Here is a 19,660-nt window from a genome sequence, read left to right as displayed (position 1 = left end):
AGGAAGTGGAAGGGAGAGGAGACAGGAGGGCAGCTGAAATCCTGAGATAAGAAAACCTCTTCAAACCAATACATGCTCCCAGGGACTGAATTTCTTCACAATAAGTTTCCATATTGTGAGAACATCCGGAACTCGTTTCTATTAACTATTAATAATTCTGGAGAGACCCTTTTCAAAATTAAGAGCAAATTGGTCTAAGTTTGGTGCTTTTCCAATTAAAGACATAGTTAAAAAAAACTCTGACAACAGAGATCCAGCTATATTAAATCATACATAATTCAGAGTACTGTTCACTTCAGCATAAGGGGTGACACATGGCCCGGATTGAAGACATTAACGTACAACATGCTGACTACATTAGTGAATTTGTGTTGTATGACTATATGAATTCGCAATGAGCTATATAAACTAAAGCTTCAGTCTCAGACTGAAATCAAGAAAAACAATTACACAAAAATGTAAGTCGTCCATTTGTGACAAATCTATAGGCCCAACTTGCCAAGATACCAGTCTGTATCCAGTTAGCAATGGTCATCCTAGGTATGTCCGCACAAAATCACAGTAAATACTGGAAACAATTTTGAGAACAATTCCGCCTTCACTAGTTTTCAAAGCAACTGAACCTTAACATTGTATACTAACTAGAAACAGATGGGACAAAAAATACCCATATGTCCTGTTTTTCTTTTTGTACTGAGTTGCACTCAATACAGGAGGATGTCAATGGAATTTACTGCACATCTGACAATCAGAGGTTAATAGCCTTGGTACAAATGAATGTATTTTACATATCTATAAAGACAAAAATGTCACCCAACTGGGAGGACTGGGGGCAATGAAGCAAGCTATGATGGGAACTGTAAGCCTACAACCGCCTGCTTCCTCCCCCAAAGGACTGAACTGTTGTTGTGTTTTCTTCCTAAACCCTGATTATCTCCTGGATTTAGTCAATAAATACTGGCTAGGGATTCTTAGGGATGGTGTATTTTGGTCCTGATTTTGACGCGGGAAGCCATGTCAGAATAGGACCAAAATGCGCCTGCCGCGACTTTCCGCTCTGGAGTAGGCCCAAATGAATGGGCCTAGTCCGGAGGGTGCTGCTGCGAGGTGGACGCCGGGGCTGAATCAGCCGTGGAATCCGTCTGAAGAAAGGGCAGCTTGATTCTTTTTTCCATGAGCAGGAACATACCGCTCACGAAAAAAAAGTAAGCTAGCGGTCTACATAGACCTCTATTGTGAGGGGACAGATTCTGACATGGATTCAGCGCCAAAATCCACCCCCTCTGGCACCGTGTGAATGAGCCTTTAACCATCTTTCTCAGGCTCCAATTTTGTTTGGTCAAAGTTATGGGCCTATTACACGTCATGAGTACCAGGCAAATTATTGGGAAAAACATTCACAGGTATACTCATTCCTAATAACTGGACAGAGCTTACTGTCCTACCTCAAAATTCAGCTTTAGGAATTTGAAGCTGAATTTCCTGCATGTCCAAATTTTATACTTTGGTGTTATCAGGCGGAATCTGTCTAAAGATCGGGCATGATGATTATTTTTCTGTTAACTGGAAAAAAAAAAAAAAATACTAGTAGAAAAATCCGCTAAAAAACCAAAAATCTATAAAGAGGGGAAATAAGCCTCTGACTCCCATTAAATGAAGAGGCTGGTTTCAGGCAGAATTTGGTGCTGATTTTAAGGCAAAAATTAGCCTCAAAATCAGTACCAAATTCCTCTTTAGACACGAGGAGGGCCTGACGTGCCAGTCCGTTCCTTTGGTCATTACAATTACATATACTGATTATTGCTTGTTAATTTGTTACTAGTAAAGCACTTTGGCAATTATACCTGCAAGTGTCTGCACCTTCTTAGTGTAAGATCACCTGCAGCATATTGCATAGTGTAAACAGGGATGTGCTACTGATCAATACAAGTGAAAGAAGTTGGACCCTCGTGTACTTTGCACCGGCCAATGTAAAAAGCCCATGCAAACAAGTGCAAAAGCAACCTTGTGTGCAGCTCTGCCAGCTAAAGTTTAATCAGGTAGTGAGGAAGGCGAGTGCTTGGAGTGGTCTGGTCTGAGGTTTGCTCTGGCAACTGAATATATTTAGGGGGATGGTTTAGTATCTGAATTGATTTAGGGGTCAGTTCCGGTGTGTAAATATATTTAATGGTCTTATATCGTGTCTACATTTATTTAGGGGTCTGCTCTCTGGACTTCAATAATTTAAAGAGGTGTTATGAGAAAGCCATAGCAAATCATTAACCCCCCCCCCCATTCATCCTGAAAATGAAGGTGTCACATCATTGAGTTGTACATTCACATATCCTAGCGAAAGAGAACACCTACAATCACAGATGCCATCAATGCCATCACTACAGATGCCATCACTACATTTGTAGAGGTGCTGTCCACTCTCCCGTTATATGCACAGCATCTTTACTTAGGACTCTGTGTTAAGATAGTTCCTGTTATTTTCCTGGGAATGTATAAATAAGGACACGGGGGCTTTGTGACTCACTATTTGCTATTCACTATGTGACTACAGCTGCAGTACAAAGCATTACAGCAGCAGGCACTTACGTAGCTCAGGAATTACTGACAACTAAATGATATAGTTCCCCGATCACAAGGAGGTGTCTCTACAAATCCGGATGGTCAGCGGTGGTTGGACAATGTTAGAGATTGGACTGTGTGGAGAAACATGGGACAGATCGTACTCACAGCAGAATGTTGTCTACCTCGCATGGATTTTTGAGTCTGTCTTATCTGTATCAATGATGTAAGAAATAGTAGGAAGAACTCGAGGTCGTGTCTTCTCTAACCTTAGATTTGATACAATACCTTTATGCATGTAACTACATAGCTACAACATAATAATTAGACAGAAAAAAAATGTAATAATTTTCCTTAAATTAGGGAAAAATTGTACATGGCTATAAAGGCCAACTGAATGTATGCCCCAAGATCGTTTTATGTATCGACAATTAATACAATAAATCAATTTGTTCAAATATTAATACAATATGAAACCGGATGAAATGTATATTCCTATTAAAGTGAACCCATCATCTCTTCTTTTCTTTCTTTACGCCAAATGTAAAAAAAAAAAAAAAAAAAAAAAAAAAAAAAAAAAAGATTTTTCCTGGCAATATAAAATGTGAAGGCTAAAATATTTCAATGTGACTAGAGCCACTGAACAGATTATTATTCTGATTCTGCCTGTTCTGTAGAGATCACCTGTCAGCAGAGATCACCTGTCAGCAGTCATTTCTGTCTCATGAATCTCTGTCCACTTATTTGCCATATGTGCCAAAATACCTCAAAATGGTACCACCCAGCTGTCAATTCACACAGACATACACTCCTGAATTGTTATATTATGGGGAATACAATCAGCAGTATATAATAAAACATCAGGAGAGTGTCACTGTCAAGATTTTATATATATAACGCCAACATATTCTGCAGAACTTTACAAATCCTAGGACACAATGAGAGACCAAAGTACAGACCAAATGAGGCATTACAGGATAATAAGTCAAATCGCATAATGGGATTGATGGCCCTGTTCGCAGGAGCTTACAATCTGTGAGGGTCACATGTAGTAGGCCCTCCGTTGCCAATGTATGATAACTGTGTATTTCCATAACTATATTGTAGTAATATCTTGGTCATGAGTTCTACTCATCTGGATGTGACAGTCCATTCCGAAACCCAGGTTGGGCAATACAAAGATTCCCTCTTATCTGTGTTTCCAATCATCGCACTATGGGCTATGTACTATAAAGCAGGATGAAAGAGAATGGATTGGAGCATAACATAAACAGCTCACATCCTACCTGGGAACAATTTCTCTGGCATGCTTTGATTCCCATCTGGTCAGTCCCAAGGCTGTGGGACAAAGTAATTCGGTGATGAAGGGACTTTCCTTGGATTTAGACACTTCCCATAAAGCACATAATAATTACTAGACGTGGTAATGGGTTCCACATAAACACAGCTTTCTTTATGCCTGATGACTATTACACAATGGCGGAGGGAAGTTTATACAACAAACTCTAATATCTGTAGACTATTGTCTTGCTTGGTTCCTCCCACACACCACTAGTATAACAATAGTTACACTGACTTCCGAACACCGAATGACCTGAATGTGCAATATAGAGAGCGTGAAATAGGTATCGGAGGCCTCCTCGCGACAAAGAACAAAGCGACTTTCTCTTCTAAACAGTACACAGGAAGGGTTAGAGCTATACAACTAATAAAGGAGAAAATATATACAGTGTATTTCAAAAGAATCACACGGCCTGAAGGTAATGCAGTCAGAAGCAGCCAGAATGTTATTGTTGGTCACAGTAAGGCATATATGAAATAATATTACATGTGAAGAAAAGAAAAAAAGGCCCAGGTATTTGTACCAGTTTAACAGAGTTTAATAGGGTTGCTATTTTGCTCTTTTACCTTTTCCCTCTGGAGGGTTATAGATGTTGCACCTAGGGGTATTGGGCTGGTCCTTACCTCGTCACGTGATCAGATCCAGCGTGCCCCGGCTGCTCTGCCTCCTCTTTAGATTTCACCACTTTTTACCTTTGCTATTGAGGCTGTCTTTACTACAGTACCTGGGAAAATGGGAGAGGTTGGAGGAGGTGGAGCGACCAATCACCAAACTCCATGGAGGACCCCTTTAACCCCTTGAAGAGATTGTACAGTCAGGAGATCAAGAATAATACATACATTACTACTTACAGGGGTTGAGTCTATTTTCCTCAGATCAGGTCAGCTCCGTTGGGGCAATACTGTGACTACCTCTTAGCTACAGTGCCTACAGTGAGTTGGAGGTAGTCTAAAACACACCCTTGTCTCATCACCGATTTAGGCCGCTGCTTTCTCCCTCCTTATACTGACTATTTAATGCACCAAACGCAGGCTCAAAATGAAGTCAATGATGCAAAATGACTATAAAGTGCTCCACAGCTTACTATGCCAAAGAAAAACCCATCAACCAGGTTATAAGAAAAAATAATCTGATTCCCACAGCCTTGTATGTGTGGAGTGGAAGTTATTTGCACTGTTCCTACGAGACGTTCAATGATCATTCTGAAAAACAATATTCACGTGGTCATAATATGAAGGGATTTTAAGATTTGCTATGGTCACTGACCCGTCCCCCCCCCCCCCAATCTTACATCATTATAGCTTTCTATAGTGACCCTGGTCCACTTGGTAAGATCTATGGTGGGGATACGATGGTGGGGTCTTGAGGCCTTAGTACAGATTCTAAATTCAGCAAAATCAGTAATAAGGTCAATAAACATTCAAAACACTTATATGACAAAAAATGCAAATAATTAATTTTATTATTATAAAAAATCCTTTCCTCATAGACTTCCCTCATATAGCTCATGAAAATGTCAGCGCACAGTCCAGTAGAGGTCACAGTCCCAAGGGAGAACAGAATTTTGGCTTTAATAGATTTTCACATGCTTTCCTGCCTGAAAATTGTTCCTTTTCGACACTGACTGATGTACAGGGAATGTGAAGGCTGTGGGAACTGGCAGTACCAACCACAGGCCATACATCATGGGAAAAAACAGTACCACAAGATCCCTCTGTAGATAACATGCAGATTGGTGCAGGGAGCTCCAGAGGGTCTGTACTCTCTTCATCATAGTCAGGGCTGAGTAACAGACCGAGCCTGATGTCAATGTTATGTTACCAGATGTTCTGGAAACCCCGCCACGTACTGATGCATGCAAATAACAGACGTGTTTATAAACATGTAAAACAGCTTGGTCGTCAGCGGTAATACTACTGCCAGATACGCTAAAGATGGCCAGCTCATTGCACTCTTATCTTCACCGAGTCTTCACTACTGCTTAGTAAACATGGCCTTCAGTAATGCACGAGCGCTAATATTGCTGAAGAATACAGGACTTTTGTTCTGTACAAATAATGAAAACTATTCAGGTGACTGCAAGGAATCTGACACCAGCGAGCACCTGCCCAGGGGAGAAGAAAACCAAATGTTTGAACATCTTTCCTATTACTTTGCAATTTAGCGTGTAACATATACATGGAATGAAGCAATTTCTTGGATCTTTCTTTTTATGACTAAATAACTTTCTAGGATTTTTATCTCAAGCACATAAAGAATACATATTAGTCAATGAGATCCTATAGCAGCAGCCGAAGTTTGATAACAGGCTCTGTTTAACTTAGTGGGAGTCTGTCCCGTCCAAATTACCTCTCAAACCAATAGTAGAGCCATGCAAGGGCCTTCAATAGAAGCAGAAATATAGCGTTGGAGCAATAGAGAGAGAATCATCTTTTCATGGATATGAAAATCAGCCTGCAAGTGCATTGGGGGCGGGAACTGATCGACTAGGTTTGCGTCGTGATCTCCATAATCCAGGCTTGAAAATGTCAATCATGGCTAAAGGGGCGACAACCCAAAGTTAGAACATTTGTGACTGTTTGTAGGTAGATGTCACAAATCAGACCCCGCCCACAATGCACTTGCAGTCTCATTTGCATATCCTGGATCACTGCATTGGTTTGTGACCATAAAGGCACATTTCTACCCCTATTAAAGGCCAATACACAGCACCGTCATTGATTTGGGAAGAATTTTAGATCTCTCACATTTTTTTCTAATTTGTTGGGGCAAACATTTTGGCAAAAAAAAAAAAAAAACACAGCTAATTCAGAAATTACTTAGAAGTGTACTTATAGTTTTATGTGACTCTTCAATATAAGGTGGAGGAAGTATAAAGAACAGATGCTGCTACTTCTCTTTTATTCAATATACTCCAGTTTTTAGGCTTAAAAAAAAAAACCGAAAAAAAAAATCTGAATGTAGAAATCCAGTCATAGACCCCATGCACACGACTCTGCGCGTCCGATGTGGGGCCAAGTTTGCAGCAGTTTGTGCATTCCATTGCAAACCCGGATGCAAGCTCTGTTGAGTGGATGGAGTCCTAATCCTTATGCAAATGATTTTTAAGATGCGATCTGGGCATGGTCACATCTACCTGAGCCCCTGTTTTTGCCTGTGGTTAAACACTGGTTTTCTTGGCAGCAAGAATGCACGTTGACACAAAAATGGTGCGTTCACTATGCCATTATATTCCCATACACCAACATATAAGAGGTTCTAAAGTGATTTAGTGGTGATAGACTCCCTTTAATGGCAGACCTATGCATATTGTTGCAAATATCAAAGATTGTAAGCTCTTGTGAGCAGGGTCCTCATTCCTATTGTGTGAACTGATTTACTACTTTATAAGGTCAACTTTAGTCTGCACAAGAACCATATGGTTTGTAAATAAGTATAATACACATCTGAGTCTGCAGATGTATATTATACAACACAGTCTAAAACCTGCCACAGAAAATGAAACGGGGACAATTTTCAATTAATATGGGTCACATTATTCTATTAATATAGGCCAGAGTTACAGCAGGCGCATCAAAAGAAAAACTCCCTTTGCCTTAGAAAAGACTATATAAATCAGCATGATGGAAACATAACAGCAAAGGTGATAATACAAGGCAATCTAGTGCAGCCCATAGACTTGTGAGTCATTCCACTGCAGTTTTATATAACTTTTCCTTCCCATCACGTTTGTTCTGTTTTAAGCCATTCCAGATGATGCAGTGTGATGGTTGTTTGCATACAGCAAGTCAATGCGGAACCAAAAAACTATGCAATAAAATGAGAATGTATAAAGTAAATGTTACAGGGTACAAGAGAATAATTTGTACTAGGATTATAATGAAAAAAAACAAAAACCATTAACCCCCTTTCACTAAAGGCCAGATGCGCCTTGTAAGAAGAATTACTAAGAGGCCAGAGAATCTTAATAAATCCAGCAAGTCTTGTACCTGTCAGGATTTCAATAAAGACTGGCATAGGGATCACTATTAATCCACAATCCCCCATTCCCCCCGCCCGACTCTGACTCCTGCTCCGACTCCATCATATATGGTTGACGTTTGTGGTCAGTCAGAAGCACCAAAGCTCCTCTAATTCATGATATATATACATATATATATATATGTACTAGAGGGAGGACCCGGCTTCGCACGGGTATATTACATTTTATTTTTGTGTAGTGGCCCGATAAGAATTGTCCAATTTTGCACTGGTGTATTTTGTATGTGGTTTGTGTGTATGTCCATAAGCGTCATGTGATTATGTGTATCTCATTTTGGATGTCAGTGAAAAACCTGTGATTAGTTGTTATGGATACCTGGAGTAAAGCTGTATCTAATCCTTCCCCGTGTAGTACTGTGTTTAGATGCAAATATCCAATCCTTGTTGGTGTGGTACTGTGTGCAGATGCACATATCTAATCCTCCCCGTGTGGTATTGTGTGAAGAGGCGCGTATCTAATCCTCCAGTAAGTGAAACTGTGTGCAGACGTGCGTATGTAATGACTCTGATGTGTGGTACTGTGTGCAGATGCACGTATCTAATCCTCCAAAGTGTGGTACTGTGTTCAGATGCACATATCTAATCCTCCCCTGTGTGGTATTGTGTGAAGAGGCGCGTATCTAATCCTATGGCATGTGGAACTGTGTGTAGACACGCGTATCTAATCCTACAGCATGTGGTACTGTATGCAGACATGTGTATCTAATCCTATGGCGTGTACAACTGTGTGAAGATGCGTGTATTTATTCCTCTGGCGTGTGGATCTGTAAGCAGACGCACGTATCTAATCCTACGGCATGTGGTACTGTGTGCAGACCTGCTTATCTAATCCTCTGGTGTGTGGAACTGTGTGCAGATGCACGTATCCAATCCTCTGGCATGTGGTATTGTGTGCAGACGCATGTATCCAATCCCCCGGCGTATGGTACTATGTGCAGACGCGCGTATCTAATCCTCCTGCGTGTAAAACTGTGTGCCGACGCACATATCTAATACTACGGTATGTGGTACAGTGTGCAGACGTGCACTTCTAATCCTCCGGCGTATGGAACTGGGTGCAGTTCTAATCCTCTGGTGTGTGGTACTATGTGCAGATGCGCATATCTAATCCTTCCCCGTGTGATACTGTGTGTAGAAACGCGTATCTAATCCTCTGGCGTGTTGAACTGTGTGCAGATGTGCGTATCTAATCCTCCCCCGTGTGGTACTTAGAGCAGACACACGTATCTAATCCTTCAGCATGTGTAACTGTGTGCAGACACGCACATCTAACCCTCGGTCGTGTGGTACTGTGTGCAGATGCACATATCTAATCCTCCCCTGTGTGGTATTGTGTGAAGTGGCACGTATCTAATCCTACAGCATGTGGAACTGTGTGTAGACATGGGTATCTAATCCTATGGCATGTGGTACTGTGTGCAGATGTGCGTATCTAATCCTACGGAATTTGGTACTGTGTGCAGACGCGCTTATCTAATACTTTGGCGTGTGGTACTGTGTGCAGACGCATGTATTTAATCCTCCCCTGTGTGGTATTGTGTGAAGAGGCACGTATCTAATCCTACGGCGTGTGGAACTGTGTGTAGACGCACGTATCTAATCCTACGGCATGTGGTACTGTGTGCAGACACGCGTATCTAATCCTACGGCATGTAGTACTGTGTGCAGACGCATGTATCTAATCCTATGGCGTGTAAAACTGTGTGAAGACACGTGTATCTAATCCTCCCCTGTGTGGTATTGTGTGAAGAGGCGCATATATAATCCTACGGCGTGTGGAACTGTGTGTAGATGCGCGTATCCAATCCCCCGGCATGTGGTACTGTGTGCAGACGCGCATATCTAATCCTACGGCATGTGGTACTGTGTGTAGACGTGCGTATCTAATCCTATGGCATGTGGTACTGTGTGCAGACGCGTGTATCTAATCCTATGGCGTGTACAACTGTGTGAAGACACGTGTATCTAATCCTCCCCCGTGTGATACTGTGTGCGGAGACGCGTATCTAATTCTCTGGCTTGTGGTACTGTGTGCAGAGGCATGTATCTAATTCTCCAAAGTGTGGTACTGTGTGCACACACACGTATCTAATCCTCCCCTGTGTGGTATTGTGTGAAGAGGCGTGTATCTAATCCTTCGGCATGTGGAACTATGTGTAGACGCGCGTATCTAATCCTATTGCATGTGGTACTGTGTGCAGACGCGTGTATCTAATCCTATGGCGTGTACAACTGTGTGCAGAGGCGCGTATCTAATCCTCTGGAGTGTGGAACTGTGTGTAGACGCCCGTATCTAATCCTACGGCGTGTGGAACTGTGTGTAGACGCGCGTATCTAATCCTACGGCATGTGGTACTGTGTACAGACATGCGTATCTAATCCTACGGCATGTGGTACTGTGTGTAGACGCGCATATCTAATCCTACGGCATGAGGTACTGTGTGCAGACGCGTGTATCTAATCCTATGGCGTGTACAACTGTGTGAAGACACGTGTATCTAATTCTCCCATGTGTGAGGTATTGTGTGAAGAGGCGCGTACCTAATCCTACGGCGTGTGGAACTGTGTGTAGACGCGCGTATCCAATCCCCCGGCATGTGGTACTGTGTGCAGACGCGCGTATCCAATCCCCCGGCATGTGGTACTGTGTGCAGATGCGCATATCTAATCCTATTGCATGTGGTACTGTGTGCAGACACGTGTATCTAATCCTATGGCGTGTACAAATTTGTGCAGACGCGCGTATCTAATCCTCTGGAGTGTGGAACTGTGTGTAGACGCGCGTATCGAATCCTACGGCATGTGGTACTGTGTACAGACACACGTATCTAATCCTACGGCATGTGGTACTGTGTGTAGACGCGCGTATCTAATCCTCCCCGTGTGGTACTGTGTGCAGACGCGCATATCTAATCCTCCCCCGTGTGATACTGTGTGCGGAGATGCGCATCTAATTCTCTGGCTTGTGGTACTGTGTGCAGAGGCATGTATCTAATCCTCCAAAGTGTGGTACTGTGTGCACACACACGTATCTAATCCTCCCCTGTGTGGTATTGTGTGAAGAGGCGCGTATCTAATCCTTCGGCGTGTGGAACTATGTGTAGACGCGCGTATCTAATCCTACTGCATGTGGTACTGTGTGCAGACGCGTGTATCTAATCCTATGGCGTGTACAACTGTGTGCAGACGCGCGTATCTAATCATCTGGAGTGTGGAACTGTGTGTAGACGCGTGTATCTAATCCTACGGCATATGGTACTCTGTGCAGACGCGTGTATCTAATCCTATGGCGTGTACAAATGTGTGCAGATGCGCGTATCTAATCCTCTGGAGTGTGGAACTGTGTGTAGACGCGTGTATTTAATCCTACGGCATATGGTACTCTGTGCAGACGCGTGTATCTAATCCTATGGCGTGTACAAATGTGTGCAGACGCGCGTATCTAATCATCTGTAGTGTGGAACTGTGTGTAGACGCCTGTATCTAATCCTTCGGCATGTGGAACCGTGTGCAGATGCACGTATCAAATCCTTCAGTGTGTGGAACTGTGTGCAGAAGTGCGTATTTAATCCTCTGGTGTGTGGGACTGTGTGCAGACCCGTGTATCTAATTCTCTGGCGTGTGATACCGTGTGCTGATCTGTGTATCTAATCCTCTGATGCGTGTATCTCAGTTTGGATATCAGTGTTGTATTGTGCATGTGGAGTGACCGTGTGTATTGCAGTTGGAATATGAGTGAAAGTCTTGCAGGTTTGTATTGGCTAAGGGGGGGGCACTGTGTTTGGAATGCAGTATCTCAGCAACGGTACGTCCGTCCGAGTCTGAAGTATCTCTGTGCCAAATTTGGTGAAGATCGGTCCAGTCGTTTGGTTCGCATTAGAGAACAGACAGACAGACAGACAGACAGACAAGAATTCATTTTTATAATATAGAGATATATATATATATATATATATATATATATATATATATATATAGATATTATACTTGAGTATATACGGTATACATCTAATTAACAGTCAATATCAATAATTGTATAATAAAAATAATCATTTTGTATTTCAACTTTTTCATGACTACACCCAAAATCGGTGCTGACTCCGATTCAACAGTCTTTCTTTTCAACATTTCTGCTTCTGTATGTTTTTAGGAGTTTTTCTTAGATTTTTCATACTGATGACCTATCCTGACGATCGATTGGAGGGAGTCCGACATCTGGTTCCTGTACTGATCAGCTGCTGTTGTGGCCTCAGAGAGTCGGAAGCTATACAGGGAATGATGAAAGCTGGAACGGCCGATTGGTGGTGTGTCCCAATGTCAGACCTTCTTGATCATATACTGACAGTGTGTCTTTGGGGACATCATCCCCACAGTCTACACCAGGGGTAGGGAACGTATGGCTCTCCAGCTGTTGCAAAACTACAACTCCCAGCATGCATACTGGCTCTGCTGTTCTGGGAACTCCCATGGAAGTGAATGGAGCATGCTGGGAGTTGTAGTTTCACAGCAGCTGGAGAGCCAAAGGTTCCCTACCCCTGGTCTACACGCATGGAATGTCCATGTTAGTATGGCCTCAGCAGTGGTTTGCAGAATCAGGAACTAGCCATGGGTACAGTTACATATGATGCACGCTTCCGTGTCCTACCACCCAACTATTTAGTGCAGTGAAGAAACTGTTATCCATAGCTGGCAGTGGGAAAAGAAAATTCTGGTTCTAAAATTTCTAAAGCATTAAACTTAAAATTCACAAAAGTGACCATCACCAGGCGTCACAGCTCCTGCAATGGTCAATACTCTGTGTAACACATTTTTCCAATAGTCTGTAGTCTATAAATGTGGTGTATAACTCTTATTCGTCGGTGCAAGAAACATAAAATTGCAAGTCTAACCTGTTCTAATTCTAGATCTAACTTTATTTTATTGTAATAATGGTTTGCTATTGTAACACTATACAGCTATACAATAGGGAAAAAAAAATATTAGGACATTTAAGAAAAAAACCCGAAACAAAATAACGATAAATGGTGGTCAGTGACTTTAAAGCTACTGGTACAAAAATCACTTTGTATATACTGTATATTTCTGGACACACCTTGTAGCCTATTCATACAAAACCCTATAAAAGAACACTTTATCTTTACTGGTTTATTTTTCTTTGATAGAACAAAGCTTAGCTAACCAGAAAAAGATGGCTAACACATTGCAATCCTCTTCGGTAACATTGTACCCGTCCAGTTTGGGGGTCTAGCTTTTACTTACGGCCATTTATTTAATTTATTTAGTCTATTTCCCATGGATTGCAAGAGGAATGTCTATGTAAACCAGCCTTTCCTGTTTAGAATCCAGCAAGTGTGCTGCCAGGCTTGTGTCAGAAGTGCCAGTGTGTGACGCTTGTCATGTACACCCGAAATATCTTCACTCTCATTTAGTAGACAGGCAAATCATAAACTAGACTACATTTTATCATTTACCACCTTGTACCTTCATACCAGGATTATTTTTGTGTTTTTATTGTTTCAAACAATTTTATTTATTTTTTTTACACACACAAAACTTTTCCAACCCCTTGAGACATAAAGATATGTAATAAAAACAGTAACAGTAACTTGTAGTCACGCAATAAAGAGAGCAAATACTCTAATCTAATAGAATATCTTGGATAGTCACGTATATGATGCAACATAAATCAGTCAACATTTCTGGTCAAATTGGGCAATAGAAGAATGATAAGCTTTAGTGAACACCACATCGTAAAGAGTTACATAATTCCACAAAAATATTACAAATCAGAATCTGAGAGGTCCCAATGTTTAAGTGAGAAATGTATAAGATATTTACATAATATAAGAAATTTTTGCAACTCTGAGTGAGTTACTCAACACATGTCACTTGATGAAACAATGAATAACCCAAGCATGAACAGTAATAAGGACTCAACTGACCTTCAAAAAATTTTCACAAAAACTGATCCCCTATCCATAGGAATGCTGGCACCCCTCCGAATCACGAGAACAGCCCTAGTCCCCCGTGTAAGCAGTGCAGTAGTGACCATTTCTACAGACCTGATGGAGCACAGGACTCCTATCTCAGTCACAGAGACCTTGAAGACTACCAGTCTAGTAACTGTTTGGGGTCTTCCAGAAACTAGACACTTATCCACTATCCCGTAGACTGCACATAAGTGTTAGTGGTGAGAAAATCCCATAAATGTCACCTAGACCTATTGCTTTTATTAAAAATCTTGTACCTTTTATTTCTTCTGCCAAGACCCCCAAAGCTGGTTGGACCAAATTATTGTGGCTTCAGCCTAGCCGATACCCTCTCTCCAAGTACATAGTTCAGAGGTCATCTCCAGGCTTTATCAAATACCCCAAGTGCTGGCTCTCCTGGCCGTGTGGAGCCACTTCTGTACTTAGTGGTTGCCAATACTCCCATAAAATAAAGTGCCACTGTCTTGCTTCTATAGCGTGGAGGTGACGGGATCCCATTTCTTCTAATAAATGTGAACTAGGAAGTGAAACCCAAACTTTGCAAACTTTTATCGCACATCTTCTGAATGGACCATAAATATCTCTATTGATATACCCATTAACCATTTAATATGCCAGTGTTTTTCTCACCCTAATTTGAAGAAGGATCTGACTTGTCTTAGGTCTGGTTCACATCTGCATTCGGTATTCCGCTTGGGGACCCCCTGAACGGAATACCGAACGCACTGCCAAGCAGTGAGCAATGAAAGCACACAGACCCCATAGGCTATAATGTATAATATATAGTCTATGGGGTCCGTGTGCTTTCATTGCTCACCGCTTGTCAATGCGTTTAGTATTCTGTTCAGGGTGTCCCCAAGTGGACTCCCCAAAAGGAATACAGAGCACAGATGTGAACCAGGCCTTATTGAGGCACGGTCAAACTCTGACTTGAGAGGAACTTGATGTTGCTTTGCATTCCCAAACAGGTGTGGGACCAGTTTTTCCGCCAGTCTTAAAACATAAGAAATTTCGAACCGCAAGTGCAGGGTCATAAATTACATTAACAGGCAGGATAAAGTGAACTATGTTTCTCCAGCATCTTCGTCACCACTTATTTCCTTCGGGAAGCTTCTTAGTTGATGTTAATTGAACATGAAAATTAAAAAACATTGTTTTATTTCTAAAATATTTCTTAAAAATGTTTATTTCTTAGCCTGGCGCCCTTGAATTGAGGTACAAGCCAGGATGCTCATACACTATCCTAACTATACATACCATTTTTATTAGTGGTTTTTCGTTTTGGCCATGGATTATAGTGTGAACAGGAAATGAATATTCTGGGTAATGTCTCTAATGAACAATGTGTCCAGTAATGACAGGGATGTTCTAACTCTGGCCGTTATGGGAAACATTGGTCCATCCAAACATATTTTGTATAATGTTCAAGGCCTAAAAGTTTATTGGGTCTTAATTCATTTTTTTCTTGACCTGGGACAGTACAAAAAGTAAAAAATCATAAAAGGAGACTATACAAGCTAGTATTTAAAGGGGCTGTCCAGAATCAGAAAAAGATTTCTCTATTACCCAGAATCAACATCACTCTTGTCCATGGGCCGAGTCTGGAATTCACGTGAATGGGACAAAGCTGCAATGCTCTAAAGAAGCTTTAAAAAATATAATAAAAAAAATAAAAACAATAAAAGTTCTAAATCCCTCCTTTCCCTAGAATACATATAAAAGTAGAAAATGACTGTGAAACACATACACATTAGGTATCCCTGTGTCTGAGAGTGCCCGGTCTACTGAATATAGGGGATCTGCAGTGCTCCTGTTCCATCGGGAAGGGGTTAATAGGAGCACTGCAGATACCCTATATTCAGCCAAACTGAATTCCAAGTGGGGGAAGGGGGGGAGAACAGTCCTCAAGCTCAGGGAAGGAGCAGACAGTCAACCAAAACTCAGCTCCCCTTCCCCAGCACTTACTGCACCCAAAAACCATTTTAATTTTTGAAATTTTCCAGTAGCTGCTGCATTTCCCCCCCTAGGCTTATACTTGAGTCAATAAGTTTTCCCAGTTTTTTTGTGGTAAAATTAGGGGGGTCGGCTTATACTCGAGTATATACGGTAAATGAAGCTTCTACGTGAGAAGTTCACAGGGTACGACTGAATCATTCTGGGAAAGGCAGACGTCACTTTCAGGAGGGGGTGGCAAGTGAGGAGGCGGTTTACCTTTGTAACACCTTTTGGACAATGGTGACTAATGCAGTATACTCTGGTCAGAGAAAAAAACATACCTTATGTTGGTAGTATTGCGTAGGTTATATTCTGAATAATGTGTTTTAGAATGGATCGGTACAAAGTACAGTACTTAACCTTATACTTTTTATATCTCTATTTGTAACATGGGCAGCATTTCCCAGCATAGATCAAGACTAAGTGATCTTGTCTCTACTCTCAGTGGAATGGGAGGCCACTCTGGAATGAACGTATAGTTAATTCAGAGACTGATCTTACATTAGATGTACAAATGATTCTCCCATTAATACTAATAGGTTTTCAAGTAAGCTCTTCTATAGCTAGATAAGGCAGCACAATGCTAGCAAAAATTGGCTACCTTGCATTGCAGATAATGGTGGATAACCCCATCCACACAACTAGAGCCACACTGCAATTTCCACATAGGTAAGCGGGTGGTAGCATTTCTGTGCAGAGAAAAAATGTATTGGCGCCCCCTTCATGTACATGATCAGTGAGGCTCAGACTATATAGTGCTGGCATGTCCTAGTAATATTCCATCACTTCTCTCATGCCCAAGACAAACACAGAGACAGTAGAAGAAAAGAGATGCAGAATACCCAGAGAGTAAGAGCAAATTCCCAAGACAGAAACTTTATATTTAGTAACCAATGGCAGAGTGAGGCTTTCAGTGAAAGCTCTGCACTTCAGGCCTGAATTCAATGTTGTGGCTCCAGGAACCAGACCTCACCATGTAACCTAAGTAATCCAGGAACCATACCTCACCATGTAACCTAAGTAATCCAGGAACCATACCTCACCATGTAACCTAAGTAATCCAGGAACCATACCTCACCATGTAACCTAAGTAATCCAGGAACCATACCTCACCATGTAACCTAAGTAATCCAGGAACCATACCTCACCACGTAACCTAAGTAATCCAGGAACCATACCTCACCATGTAACCTAAGTAATCCAGGAACCATACCTCACCACATAACCTAAGTAATCCAGGAACCATATCTCACCACGTAACCTAAGTAATCCAGGAACCATACCTCACCATGTAACCTAAGTAATCCAGGAACCATACCTCACCATGTAACCTAAGTAATCCAGGAACCATATCTCACCACGTAACCTAAGTAATCCAGGAACCATACCTCACCATGTAACCTAAGTAATCCAGGAACCATATCTCACCACGTAACCTAAGTAATCCAGGAACCATACCTCACCATGTAACCTAAGTAATCCAGGAACCATACCTCACCATGTAACCTAAGTAATCCAGGAACCATACCTCACCATGTAACCTAAGTAATCCAGGAACCATACCTCACCACGTAACCTAAGTAATCCAGGAACCATATCTCACCACGTAACCTAAGTAATCCAGGAACCATACCTCACCACGTAACCTAAGTAATCCAGGAACCATACCTCACCACGTAACCTAAGTAATCCAGGAACCATACCGCACCATGTAATTTAAGTAAATGCTCCAGTGGATGCTAAAAGATCTCAAAGATGTGACAAAAACCTAAATAAGTATAGGTGTAAGCAGCACTTTTCTATTGGCATGTTTCGTGGGGGGACCTCATTATAGTCTATGGTAACCGCTTTTTAATGTGTATGGGTATCCGTTCCAAATGGAAACCCGAACGCTAATGTGAATGAGGTCTTACATTGTGCTGAATGGGTGGATTAGGTCTGTGAAGACTGATCCAAGTAGAACCTGATCTAAAAATATCGAAACGTAACAGAAGATATTACGATCGCACACTCCTTTATGTGCCTGAAGTCTAAAAACCAACGGTTTAGACTTCAACCTGTCCAGTCTTTTACTTCTCTTTGGAGGTGCCTAGCAGTACCTCATCTAAAAACATGCACACCACACACCCTCAAAAGAATATTCATATGACAAATCAGTTTTATCTTATAAAGCTCAGTGAAATCATGTCTGCCACTGTAAGTACTTACCACATGTATAGTGTTCATCTGTACAAGGCTCCCCACACCCAGTGCCACTCATCTTACCAGTATTCGTACATGGCCGCACACCGCACCTCAACCCTTCACCTCTGCAGTTAAGTGATCAGAATGAAGGGCCAGACGCGCTCCTTACCTACTTGCTTTTATTTTTTTAGCAGCCCTACTTGTCTCTGCACATCACTTTCCAGGTATGCAGTGTTCCTTTGGCACGTCAACTACCAAAGACAAAATTCCTCTCTAGATCTCTTGAACTGGCACTGACTTCACAATATCAGAGGCAAACATTGTCTGTATGCTAGGAGCACCTGGGAAATACTGATGTTAATAGAAAACATCTGACCATACAGCAGGCTGAACTAGAAAAACTATTCTCCTTACTGCCAGAGAATAACTGAGCAACTAAGGTGAAGGTTAGAAAAAGTTAAAAGGGGTTTCATAGACTTTAATATCCATATCATATTGGTGGGGGGCCGACATCCTCATGATGAAAAGATTCCAGGGGCCAAAGTGCTACATGACCAGGTACAATTCCATGCACTTTGTAAAGGCCATAAACGGTCCTGCTCCCTTTGTATACTGATGACTTACCTCAAGGATAGGTCATCGATATTACAGTCCTGGAAAACCCTTCAAAAGGCATATAAAGTACCTGAACACAGTAGGCTTAGTTAATGGTACTGCCTCATTGTGGATTGAAAATAAATGAATCATAACAGGTTATGGTCTCTAGATTTTAAAGACACGTCGATCCAGGGTTTTTATACTGACTGCCAGATTTGGAGTCGGGAAGGAATTTTTTCCCCTGAAATAGGGCAATTGGCATGAGCCTCATAGGGATTTTTGCCTTCCCCTAGATCAACACTGTAGGGGATTGTAGGGTTATAGGTTGGACTTGATGGACTAATGTCTGTATCCAACCTCATCTACTATGTAACTATTGAACTATTAGCAAGGGAACCTTAGTTAATTTAAAGGGGTTTGCTGGGCAAAAAATATTGATGACCTATCCTAAGCATGTCTTATCAGCATCAGATTAGTGGGGGTCCAACACCCAACATCCTCATGATCCACAGAGAAAGGAGCAGGAAGCAGACAGCGCTGTTCTCTGTGTAGTGGCCAGACCAGGTTACTGCAGATCACCACACCACTGAGTACTATTGCCTTGCAGCGCTGGAATCCGGGTTTTGAATCCAACCAAGATCATCATCTGCATGGAGTTTGTATGTTCTCCCCATGTTTGTATTGGTTATCTCTGAGTACTTCAGTTTCCTCCCAAACGCCAAAGACATTCTCATAGGGAATTTAGATTGCGAGCCCCACTGAGGACAGTAAAACACTACTGGTTCTATATAAGTAAAATAAAAGAATACTAAATAATTCATTTGAATGGGACCTGAGCTGCAGTTTAGTCACTATACAGAGAATAGAGCTGTCTGCTTCCTGTCCATTCACTACATAAAATCTCTTGAGAACAGCTGATCGATATGGGTGCGAGATGTCAACCTTTACAGACCCGATG

General features: G+C 41.8%; 1 protein-coding gene across 2 annotated transcripts in view; it reads right to left on the bottom strand.

The window, feature by feature from the left end:
• MRTFB (myocardin related transcription factor B) overlaps positions 1 to 19,660 on the bottom strand; it is a 200,679-nt gene that overhangs the window by 97,185 nt on the left and 83,834 nt on the right. The window contains exon 1 of one of the 2 annotated variants that reach the window (XM_075285773.1): positions 18,130 to 18,190. The exons of the other annotated variant lie outside the window; for it this stretch is intronic. Coding sequence (XP_075141874.1) covers positions 18,130 to 18,181 — 52 coding nt within the window. The 5' untranslated portion in view covers positions 18,182 to 18,190. Of the gene's footprint in view, positions 1 to 18,129; positions 18,191 to 19,660 lie in introns of those variants that run through there. 2 annotated transcript variants of the gene reach the window in all.

Source organism: Leptodactylus fuscus, chromosome 8 (genome assembly GCF_031893055.1).
Source record: "Leptodactylus fuscus isolate aLepFus1 chromosome 8, aLepFus1.hap2, whole genome shotgun sequence".
NCBI classification, from domain to species: Eukaryota; Metazoa; Chordata; class Amphibia; order Anura; family Leptodactylidae; genus Leptodactylus; species Leptodactylus fuscus.
This window is presented reverse-complemented; position numbering and strand designations above follow the sequence as displayed.